At 34.6% G+C, this 12,879-nt stretch overlaps 1 protein-coding gene across 2 annotated transcripts in view; it reads left to right on the top strand.

Annotated features, from left to right (window-relative positions):
* GRIA2 (glutamate ionotropic receptor AMPA type subunit 2) overlaps positions 1-12,879 on the top strand; it is an 88,281-nt gene that overhangs the window by 69,004 nt on the left and 6,398 nt on the right. For both annotated transcript variants that reach the window (NM_001076689.3, NM_001185124.2), the window contains 1 exon segment: positions 3,613-3,811. In NM_001076689.3, the coding sequence (NP_001070157.2) occupies positions 3,613-3,811 (199 nt within the window).

Genomic DNA, 12,879 nt, shown 5'->3' with positions numbered 1-12,879 from the left:
TTTTACAGTTGACAGTGCATATGGTTCACCACAACTGTAATGGGAAAAAAGGATTACATACTAGTCACGAACTACATAGGCAGCGCTTTCCCTCTGAAACTCCCTGTACTTCGTAACAGGGTTATTAACACACTCCTCTTCCCCAAGAGAGCCTTGAACTGAAGTAAAAGTCCTGTGATGGCTCTAATTTCATGTGGATAGTTGCAAAACACTGCTGTTTTTCCATGGCCTAGTTTTAGAAAAGTCACAAAGGAAATTATGAAAATGAATCTGAAGGTCTGGTTTATAAGTGCTTCATTCCTCATGGATTCTCTTCTCCTTTATTAGGGACAACTGTAAAGCACTTAAGTTAATTCCTTTGCAGTTCATTAAATATTCTATTTTGCTTGTGCACAAGTGGTTCTAGCCTTGATTCAGCGAAATGGTAAGTAGGTAGGTAAATTGCTGCTAGAAGGAATTATAGTAACAATTTAAATAGGACAGCCAGGTTTAAGGAAATCAAACCAGAGGACTTAGTTAAAACTGCTTATTATAATTACATTTCTTATAAACATCCTGAAAACAGGGAACAGTTCTGTTTCTAGTGAGTCTAGTGGGTGTTGGTCAAAATAAATCAAACCAAGCGAGCATTTCTTAGATATTAAGTCGTGCATCTCAAAAGGCAACAGCAGGTTTTCAAGTTGTTCTACCATAGAAATAATAGCATTTATTGTGTGAGAACTTAAGCAATTCCCTGTAAAGGCTGCTGTATCACAATGGGAGATGCCAGCCTTTATGGTGAAAGATGCAATGCATTTGGCTCCTAACCCAATAAGAACTCTATACAAGAGACAAGACAGTGAAGAGGGCAAATTGCTACAGATCATGAGAAGTTGTGTTAATTTCACTCCTGTGGGGTTTTTGTATTGATTGCACACTTCACAGCTGGAGTTGCCTGTTAAGTCACATATTAGTACAAAATTATTTTTATTTAATCAAATCTGTAGTAGAATTATGATTTTTTATTGTTATCATTATTATTTTACTATCTATGAAAGGGCAATGGTTGCTTTATATGATTGATAGGTATTGAAAGGTAGTGCAAGAATACTGATAGCAAATGGTCATCATAAAAGGTGCATGAAACTCAGTTCTGGATATTCAATATTTAGCTTCACTGAAGCATTTAAATTTATTTCATTCAAACCATTATTCTGAGTAAGGTGTTTAGTTTGTATATTATCTGTTTATTATGAAAATAGAAAATGGCTGAAAAGCACTTGTTGTTTCTGATTTTGCACCAAACCATTTCACTATGGAATTTGAACTGCCTACAGATAAATCAGATTAAATATAAAAAGGACTCTCTTCAGACCTCAACAAAATACTTTTCTGAAGTCAATTTTTGCACTACTGCAATCATGCCTCTAATAAAAATGACAACTGCTCTAAGGCTTTTAGAGTAGACAGGTTACTAGGGTTCCCTGACTCTGGAATAGAAGGTGGTGCTGAGTAAGACTGGACCACCTGGAAATGGTCTGTAGTAGCAGTTCCAATGTTGCCTCATGGGTAGTAGAGGAACAAAGGAGTACAATAATATATTATGTGATAATCATGTCTTAGAGAAATGTTTTCCTTTTCTGGGATGTAAGTGTGTTCTTCATTCTGCCAGATAATGCTTTTCTAAGTACAAAAGATGGTGCACAAATTTATGTAATTTTGCACAGAAATTTTTATTATAGTACTTAAAGGTCTAGTAAATTAGGTGCTTCTAAAGTATGGGTTCATGCTAGCACATTTCAACTGTTCAAAATGTACATAAAAAAGAAACTACTCATTTAACTGTGACAGAGAGCCTGGGGGAATTTTGAATAAAAATGACGCCCCAAATAATTTTACTTGTAAAATTCCATGTGGAAGCATAATTTCTGTAGTGGTATTGAGCTTATGTTTTCTTTCCACAAAGTCAGTGGCCACTTTGCTCACAGGTCATGGACATTTGAAAATTATTACCTTTTATAGAGGGTGTCATCAATACAATACAAAGTACCTAAAGTTGGCAGTTATTAAATACATGCTGCTAGATTTTACCATGCAAATACACAATATAAAATATTTAGTATAACTCAATATTTCACTTGTAGAATTATTTTATATTCTGATTATCCCCATTTCAAAATAAGTATGTGATGTTATTTCAAAAGTGACAGAAAGCATTTTTGCAAAATACAGCTCACTTTAGAATGAGCTTGAAATATTTTTTTTTCTGTGGTCCTCTGAACAACATATTTTGGGCCTTCTCTGACTTGACTTTCATGTAGTAGAGTGAATTAGTGAGTCTGTTGTGACATAGAATAAATCTTCTAATGTCATAATTATGACAGAGATTTTATGAAATAGCAGTTAGAAAAAAAAGATTTTTTCAGAATTGGTTCTATTTAATTTTATTCCCAGCTTGGTAAAAATCTGCTTTGCATAACTATAATTTTTAAATGTACATATATCTATATATAGTTATATCTATATATATTGTATGTCACAATTAGTTTGTGTTCTCATTCACAGTACAGTAGGCTGAGTGATTCCTAATTTGTTTATTTTATAAATAGAGGATACACACTAAGACATACCAAAGCTGCTGCACTGCCCTAGTACTAGACTTTTAACTACATGAACATTCCTGCCAAATAATTAAGCATATCTCCAAAGATTATGTACTGCTTCCTATAATGTCTTGCTTGGAAACAGAGTGGTAATTAATTTCAAACTCTAAAGGATCATTAAAAAATGCCAAGTTTGACAATAATGTTATATCGATATTTCTCTTATATTAGTTTTCTATTCTTGAAAATTATTGAGTTGTGTGCTTTACTCTGTTTTATATATTTTCTTCAGTTCTCTTTTCTTCTTTCTTCTTGAGCAGGAGAAGCAAAACACAGATCCATAAGAGCCCGCCTGCTGCTGTTATAAACATCAGATTATTATTATTATTTCTAAAAATATACTTTCTTCACCATTTTTCTGTATTATCACTGATTGTTTCATGTCCAGTCCTCACTTTGTTAAATGCTTGTATCTTTCAAAAGTTGTGTGCCGTTCTTAGCCTATAGATATTCCCTGGGCAAGCTTTCCTTACAAATAACGTTATTTGTTTCTCAGTACAGATTGTGCACAGCAGCATAAGCCATTGTTTTCTGGAAATCAGTCTTTGTGTGAATGTCTTAAGAAAACAATCAAGGCCCTTGATTTTAAAGTGCATATTGGTTTATCTGCTGATTTTGTTTGATCCTAATCATAATGTCACACAAAATCACTTCAGAGGGAACAAAAAGTTTGTGTTAAATATAGCACATTATGATGGAAGCAGTTTCCTTCAAGGGTTGTCAAAACTTTGAAGAACTGGATCGCTAAGTTCTTCCAGAAGTAAACTCTGGAGTCCTGATTTCAGCAAAGTCCCAGGAGATCCAGTGGAGAATACCTTGATTTCCCATCTGATGTGTATAGAGAGCTGGACTCTGAGATAGCCTGAAATGCTTCCCTGTATTATAATGCACCATTTGCATAAAACTGATAACCTGTTCCTTTTTGGGATTTCCATTTCACTTTACAAATCCATTTCATACTTGTTACTAGATCCCTGTCGGGGCGCATTGTTGGAGGTGTGTGGTGGTTCTTTACCCTCATCATAATCTCATCCTACACGGCTAACTTAGCTGCCTTCCTGACGGTTGAGAGGATGGTGTCTCCCATTGAAAGTGCTGAGGATCTTTCCAAGCAAACAGAAATTGCTTATGGGACATTAGATTCTGGCTCCACTAAAGAGTTTTTTAGGGTAAGAATCTCTGCTTTTTAGATTTTTTTTTTTTTAGATTGTTTTAAGTAGGTCTTCACTCATGTAAATGTGTTTTCCCTTGGCTTTATTAAAAGATTGCTATGAAAGTGTGATTTACAGAGCTCAACTCACAAATATAAGTGTTCCTGTTTATTTGTAATTGCTACATTTTTTTTATTTACAACCATAAGATCGTTATATAAAAATGCAAAGCAAAATTACCTAAAAATACTCTACTATAGAGAGAAAAACAAGGTATGTTTGAAGAAGGAAGCTGTTGTCATTTATCTGTTTAATAGCTCTGCTATATTTTAGGTACCCATGCAGTAAATAAGAGCATGGCAAAGGTGTACATTCATGTCTTAATAAGTCATTCTACATGATTTTTCAAGCTTGTCAATGAGGAATGGGATATAATCCTTCTGGCTGCTGTAGAATATACATGGCTTCTTTTGAAAACAGTTCTTACTTGTATTTGCATTACATTAATGCCTCGGAAGTCTGTCAGTCCTCACCCTCTACCTCTGGGTATTGCAATTTTAAAAATACATTAAACTTTCAGTTTGTGAGTCTTAGGCTACCCTTGAGACATCAGCTAGCCTGGTGAAATCCATCCAGCAAATGAATGAGAGACTAAGGCTGCTGACAAAAAAACCCAGATCTAGCCTCGCCTTGTCTGTGTGCTCTGTGTGTCTCTTACTCTACGTAGAAAATGCATCTGAAGTACTAAAATAGAAAGAAACTTCTGTTTTCATGGTTTTTAATGCATGATATTGCATTTAACAAAATATATATTTAAAATAGTTTTAAATCATTCATTTACATTTCAAGCATACACTGACATGAAAATGAAATGTAACAGGTTCTCACAGATATTTTTTATATATTGTGTAATTAGAGTAGTAACTGCTAGGTTATGATTTTCACTGGATCCTGTAATGCATACTTAGCTGGTAATGGGCTAAATAGGAATTATACTGGGCTCAACTGTAGAAATTTTCTGATTTTGAAGATAGGTTAAATAATAATACCTGCTGCCGAATGCATTCCTGTTGGCTAGACCAAAACTAAAATCAGGTGTAGAACGTAGTAAAAATGAGGTTGGGTTTGTGCTAAGTGTGTTTAGAAGCATTTAGAAGTATACAGGTATGTTTCTGGTTATGTGAACCTAAACCTTTCAGAACATGGCTGTACTTGGGATTGAATGTGAATTAACAGTAGATCACGTCTTCTGAATAATTTAGTGATTTTTAAGTGTTCTTTTTTTAAACAAAAAATATTTGTATATGCATGCATTAGTATCTAGTCGTACCCGTAGCACATACATACACATTTCCACTTTTATACAACTAGTGTTCCTGGTGACTGCTTGAGCATTAAAAGCTTACTTTTGTAAAAATTAGAGACCTTGTGAGGGTATATTCTTCATCTTTGATAAAGTTATCTTTGCCTCTACACAAACAAAACTGTAATGATCTCTGGAAATTTCTACTCAGCGATTTCTATCACAATTTGGTACATTATATGCAGAACAACTTCTTAGCCTGGTGTATCTATCTACTATTTGCTAAAAACACCTTAAACTTGTCCAGTTACTTCTCAAGAAATAACAACTGTAAAAATTTCTTTTTTAAGAGGCCTGAAACTCAAGTTCCGAGAATGATACGCTCTGCTGAAGACAATGTGAAAGGAATTTCTAGCACTAAGGAGACTAAAATTTCATCCAGAGAATATCTGTATTCCGACTGGATTGGACTAGATGTGTGATTTTTATGTGACCTGAAATTAGCACTCAAATTCTTTGAGTAGCTGAAAACAACTTGAGTATATTTTTAGCAGCAAGCTAAAATGCTCTGGCTTCTTCTCTGTCACTCTCGGGAATTTAAAAAACATATGGGGTTTTTCAGTCAGTCTGTTTTCAGGAAGTGGTGTTATTTACAAGTTTGTTTTCTACTGATGGAATGTATACTGAATCTTTACTAGTAGAGCCCTAGTTCCTGGGGCAGCACAAAATAAAGGGTAGTTAGGTACTTGAGATGAGAATGCTACACTGAATTATCTTTGCTACTAAAACTTGTTTTGTGATAATACATTACACAATTGACAAAGAGATGTTTTGCAGTATTTTTCAAAAAGGAATTCCTAACAATTGCCTAGGTGGTAAAAGTTAGCTAAAAAATCCTCTTCTGAGTAACTGAATATAAATGTAGGCAATGTTAATGGAAAGAGGTGAGATCAAGCGTTTTTCTAGCTCCTGTGACTGCTCGTCACATATCCAGCAGACAGTAGGCATACAAGCTAGTCCATATCACTTGGAGATAACATCCTTGGCATTCATGTGAAAAGGATTTGTTGCCTTTGCATTTTACCCTAGTTTAGGTAGGCTCCTTAGCTTTAAAGGTAGCATGGACCCATAGGAGATATTCTTGCCAGCAGTGTGTAAAGCATCAATTGGCATTGCATGAAGAAACATAAGTGAGAAAAAAGAATGAAAAAGCATTGTGCTCTAGTGTTTCTAGTGCTGCTTTAAGATGAGAAGCAGAAGCTTGGTACATCCTATATAGGAAATACCAGTACAAAAATAATGGATTTTTAAAAATTTTTAAAAGAAAAAAAGGTGACAAATAAAAGCTATTGACACAAACATCAGCAAGATGCTATTACTTGTTAGTAATAATCTTATAGAAAATTTTATAGCTATAAGTCTACAGAGACAGAATTTTTTTCTTTAATGGCACATCTGTCAGGTCTCTGTAAATACCAGAATGTGTAGTAGTTTTCCTCAGGAGTCTCAGAGTTGGCACTAGCAGAATCACAAGTATGATCCAAGTCTAAAGAGCTCTGTTCCACTGAGTTGGGATATTTACCACTTCCGATATTTGCTAATGCTTCTACTTTATAGATAGTCCCTGTACAGTTCTTAGTGCAACTGAAAGCCTAAACAAAGGTATCTATTGCATTGCTTTTGCATTTTCTTTTGGGTTATGGGCAAAACAATGAAGTATGTGTGGCCATGGTTTCCCCAAAACGCATTGTTTTTTTCAAATCAGTAGTGGATTGTAGTGGTGAGATTGCAAGTAACCACTGGGAAGACTCAGGAGTCTTTTCAGTTGTTCTTGTGCAGGTGCATCATCATCTCTCTAATTGCTGGGACACAGGTACTACTTGATGGAGAGGTAAATGGTGGGCAGTGAAATGTCATCACTCTGGTACATTCTGGTGGCACTGTCCACTGTCCTTGTCTTCGGTGATTTCCCTGTTGGTACATGCATTAGCCAGGGCACATAGCTGAACTTGGAAGGGGAGAAAAGTCATTAACCCAAGAAGACAGTCTACTGCTCACCTGCCCCTGCAGAAGGTAATTTTAAAGCATTGTCTATATGTGTTAACTCCTGAAGTTGCGTCACTTACTTTCATGGGCTCCGGCACTGGAAGAATCTAAGTATGTAAGCACTCACTGGAGCATTTCCATGCTTTTCACCTGCTTGAAGGCATAATGAAAATTAATGCCAAAATGATACGAGAACAAAAGTTAACTATTTTTAGAGCTAAGTCATATTTTTGCTGTATGCCTAGCTCTGTTCATTAAAGATATGTACAAATTGGATAGACAAATGAAATCAATCATCCTACCTCTTTTTCCATTCCAGAAGATGAATTGTAACTAGTCCTATAAGTAAGGTAATAAGACATCTCAAAAAGAAAATGATGTGCAGAGCAATAACTAGATTAATTTACTGTCTCTCTGCATTAGTTTTTATATATATATATACCTGTTTTTCAACCAGCAATGTCACATGGACAGACCAATCTGTTTCATTGGAACTGTTTTGGTGGCCTTTAAGAATAGATCCTCTGCCAAAACAAAAGCAGCAGAGCTGCTCCATAACAAAGGAAGTGTACTTTACCTTTCACTGAGAAGACTGTCTGTTGTAAATATTCGAGAGTTGATAATTCTTGCTGAAGAGGCAAGAGTTACAGAATCAAATGGTAGGTATTGGAAACATGCTGGAAGGATGACAATCCTTATAATCTTGTGGAGAAATCCTCTTGCACAATGGAAATCCAGAAACAAATGTAAGAACTGACAAGACCTCTTGAGTAATTTCTCCTGCAAAAGTGATGTCTGTTGGGGGGCAAAGAAAATTTTGCCTGAAAGAAAAAGCAATGTCTTTTCTGTGTATCTTCAATAAAGTCCAGTGCCTCTATATTGGACTTAACAGTTGTGTTGCAAGACAGGATGCAAGAAAAAAAAAAAAAAAGCATACTGAAATTTCTAAAAGAATAAAAAACCAAAACCATGGGAAAACTTTAGTGAGAAGAGAAGAAACATGATTTTGTTTTTTCTTTAAATTAAATTGAAGTAAAAAAACTATGAATCATACCTCAGCCTCAATTTTTGAAGTGTGAGATGTAGAAGAATTTAGAACGTGCATTTCCAGAGTTTTATTTTGACTAGCTCTGCAGAAGCCTCTGAGAGATGAAAGAGTTGAAAGGCAGCCATGAAATATCCTATAACATTTAGCATGGACTGTGGTTGACGCCTGAAGAGGCAAACAGGGTGTAGGACTGGTGCTTCATGGATCTGTGGAGCAGATGGGCCTGGAGAGTGTGGGTTTGGCTCTTCAGTTTGACAGGAGAAAAAGGTCCATAGCTAAAATAATGAAGTGAGTCAGATCTGAGCACTGAGTTAGTGCAAGGACTGCCTTTGCACCCAATAGCATATTACTGAAGATATGCTTGTACTTTTCTGTGGTAGACAGGGTTCAAGTGGTTAATTTTCACTTTTCTCTTGTTTCTTGAGGTCCTTGCCTCTGGAGAGCACAGAAGAATTGATTTAGGCCATTTTGAAAGTTATTTTAAAAGATGCAATGCTGTAATCAGTACTTTTTTTTCCTCAAAGCATCTCTTTTTGTTATTTTTCAGGTTTATTTTTTTTTCTCTTTCTACATTACACTTGCTATAGTTAGAAACATCTTTTATTTTTCAGACTATATGTATTTGTAACTATTTTATTCTCAATTTTTACAGTACTTTAATAATTATTATGTAGATTTTTTTCTTCTCAGTGTTTATTTTCCTGATGTATTAATCCTGAAGGAGCAGAAGTGTACTTTGTTTGCCATCCAAGATCTTAGCTTGCTTTGTACAAAGGCATTAATATTTCTTTATCTTTTCTGGAAATAGTTTTCTCCCAATTCTATCACACTGTTTTCTGGTAACCATTTTGATCATAGTGACAGATCTGTGTTTCTTTTTGTTTTTGCCAACTGGTAGTTTCCAATTTTATGCAGATTTTCTTATTGCTTCCAAATTGTTGGATAATGCTTTTGAACTAGGAAGTTTCATTTCTATCATTCTAGTGATCAGAATTTTCCACTTCTCATATATAATAAATAAAACATTTTCCATGATCTATGTTTTGACCTCTCAGTTTCATTTCATACTAATCCTAGTCATTTCTGTCTTGTAATGTTTTCACTTTAAAATGTCATCTGAAGCTGTGCATGCTGTGCAGTATTTACACCAAAAAAGCAGTAGTTTGAATGCTTTTTCATTCCTCAGTCCAGGCAGTATGTTTATGGTTCTAGACTCCAAGAAGAGCATTTGCAGTTCTCCACAAATTTGTGACTGCTTGAGAAAACACTTCTGTGTTTTGGGATTTAGTTTATTCCCCCTTTCCCAGTATGGGTGCAATGAGCTCTTTTTCAGAATTGTAGAAATTTGTTTCTGTGATATTTATCTGAGTTTTTAAATAAATGATATTAAGTGATCTGCTTTGATTTTATGAATATACTGAATAGTCGAGAGGCATTTCAATTCTGAAGAAAATGAAATTAGTAAGTCTCAAAGGAAGAGTTATTTCAGCAGTTACTTTAATGACAGTTAAATTATTTGGGAATATACCTTTGTAGGAACAGCCTTGGTCACTTAACTCCTTAAACCACATAGAGAATCTGATGATTATATAAGGTAATTTCCCTGCACATTTCTGGAAAATGTTATTTTAAGTAAACTTTTGAGGAATTAATTTATGAAGTAGAATGTTTTAGATTTTTTATTAGTAAGAACTAATATATTACAGATATTTTTGGTAGATCAATTGAAAAGCCATAAAACTGCATTTTAAGAAGATGAATCTAATTTTTACTATTACTGAATAAATATATCCATATATTACAAAATTTAGAACTTACATTTATTTGAACATACTCATCTTAAGTATTCAGTCAGTATAAACATTCAGTCAGTATAAACATTAAAGTAATTAATCTTCAGATAATTAAATGAAAAAGAAATTAACAAGTTTGGGCTTTTGTTACACTTTCTGGCTACTGGTGACATTATAAGTTCTTGTCCTTTTGTTCAATATGGAAGGTTAGCACGATGGTTTCACAAATCAAGTTTGAGAATTGAAGATCTACTCCCACAGTACAAGATCATCATCTAGTAGAATTTTAGTAGTTTGAGGAGCTATTTCTGTCAAAGGCATGCTAATTACAGCACCCCAGTTTTAGGAATAATAGGTCTTTGAATGTCAAAATAGAAAAGTTGTCTCATGACCCAAAAAATAAAGTTGATAAAGCTGTGCATAAATTAATTTCCTAATTAGTTTCATAAAGAAGGTAGTATTCTACATTGGATGTGTACTCTGTAATAATAATAATAAAATAAATTTTAGATATAGTAATAAAGTTATCCCAATATACTGTAGTTATGTGTGGAATAATTATTAATATTTCTTAATCTATATTAATTATATACTTGTAATTTTTAAAGTTTATTTAATTAATTTTATATTGTTGTTGATAATATTTTCATACTCAAAATGCTCATTGGTAACATCATTCTTTTTAACAACAAGTCAGTTCCTGGGACATTTTTGTATCAGTGTATTGTTGTAGAAGTCATTAATAATGGGACAAAAAAATGTTCATTGTGAGTATTAGGGTCTTGTACTGCCATGTTGGTATTGATTGCAATACCAAAATTATAATTAGCTTCTAACATCTCATGCATACGCTGATTGTCACCTTAGAATTGCAATCAGCCACAGTAATTAAGAGCAATGCAGGTCATTTCCATTCTCCTGCATTCTTGTAGTCATTTTGGCAGTCTAGAATGGTTCTGTAATTTGTAGTGCATTTGTAGTGTGGAAGCCCAAATTGCACACAGGGCATCCTATGTATACACAGAATGATAGAGGGCTTCTTAACACTGGCATATTCTACATCTACAGCTCTGCCTTTCAAATAAATACAAATTCCGAAAATAATGAAGGATGTAAAATGGCACAGTTCTGAAAATGCATTGTAATACTAAATATATTGTGTAGCAATATAAAAAAATCTAGAAGTCACCCATATTCCCTACAGAGTGCTTGCTGCTCTTATATTTTAGGAATCTAGACAAAGCCAAGGACAAGGTAGGGATCCAGACTCAGAACTGTATGAATTCCAGCATGAAGATTTTCAATTCCTGGCTGCAGAGGACTGCAGAGCCATGGCCAGCCCTGAGTGTCATTATCTGATGACGTTCTTATGGAATGTCTTACAGATTTACATTTTCATGATTGCTGGGTCAGATATTCCTGCCTTCATTCATACAGCAAGGACCCTGTGAGCCATCTAGTGGGAGGTTTCTTCTTAACACTTGACCCTTTGGAAAACCTGTTCCTTGCAACCTTTTCCTGCTCAGCTGCCCAGTTGATAATACACAGCAATGATTTACTTTGTGAACTGCCTCTTCAAAAACTGGTGCAATAAAATTTTTAGGATTCTTCTAGTTTTTAGGGTCATATGTTTGGGGATCTTTTGGGTGGGAAAAAAGTAATGTATGCAATATGGTAGACGTTCCAAGAATCTGAGAAACTCACCGTGCCTTCAGCACACAGTTATTTTTCTGTCATTCTGTTATGGTGAGTATATCCAAGTCTTTTGGTATATATGGGTATACTGAGTATGTATAGATCAACAGATTAAAGCATGCAACAACTGGTCTGCAAGAGAACTTGCAAAAAGCCAACTGTGCCAATGTATACGTAGATTCTGGTAATATTTAGAAAATTTAGAAGCTAGAGAACTTTTAGTGGTTCTTGGTACTGCCAGAACCTTTTATACTAATAAACATACAGAAACCATGATGAAATCTGAGTCTCAGAACCTTCATAGACCACATTTCTGAACATGAAGATCAGGGTAAGTCTGGGAAAATGCTAATGCTGTATCATAAGAACAGTGAAGCCGTGAAAATTACTGGTGGTGTTACTGATGCTTTTATGCTTAATTCACCCATTTTTAAAATGGTATTATAGATGTTAGAGCAGAATTGCAGTTTTGAAGTGTATCTTATAAGATGGTTTTAGTTGAGAACTGCATCTAATACATTTTATCAAAGTATAGATTTGGAATATTAGCACATAAAATAATATCACTAATAACCTGACCTTGACTTGTTGTGTGTCCTGTTTTACCTGTTGTCTCTTTGATAGGATTGCTTCTTTCTGGTGGGATCTAGGTGGCAAACTGTTTTCCTCTATTTCTTTCCAGGTCAAAAAATAACAATCACTTGGTAGTTAAAACTGCCAATTATAGTTATAACTACCAATTGGTTAAAGCAAAAGAAACACACTTCAGGTAAAAATATTTCTGAAGGAGAGCCCTGCCCTGTTTAGTTGAGTTGGAGAGGCATGTGGAGTATTAGAACAACCTTGAACCAGGTGCCTGACTGTTAATGTTCCCTTTGGCTTTCACAGCAATTTTAGTTTCCTCTGTGGAGCAATCTGAAGTTTTCTAGTGCCACTGACACATTTCAGCTCACCTCTTGTTTGCATAATGTACAGCTGCAGAGCTGTATAAAAGATCATCTTGTTTGAGTGGGAACTCCTGAATAACATTTTGCTCTAGTTTGAACAAAGACCTTACTTTTTAATCTGGCACACCTCTCATAAAGCAGAAATAGCATTGTTTGTTTCAAATCTTTAACATATATGTAAAAAATACAAGAAAAAATACAGTGACAGCATAATATTAATAAAAAAGAGAATATAGGTTCTGCTGTCTTTCAAC

This window comes from Taeniopygia guttata, chromosome 4 (genome assembly GCF_048771995.1).
Source record: "Taeniopygia guttata chromosome 4, bTaeGut7.mat, whole genome shotgun sequence".
Classification (NCBI taxonomy): Eukaryota; Metazoa; Chordata; class Aves; order Passeriformes; family Estrildidae; genus Taeniopygia; species Taeniopygia guttata.
This window is presented reverse-complemented; position numbering and strand designations above follow the sequence as displayed.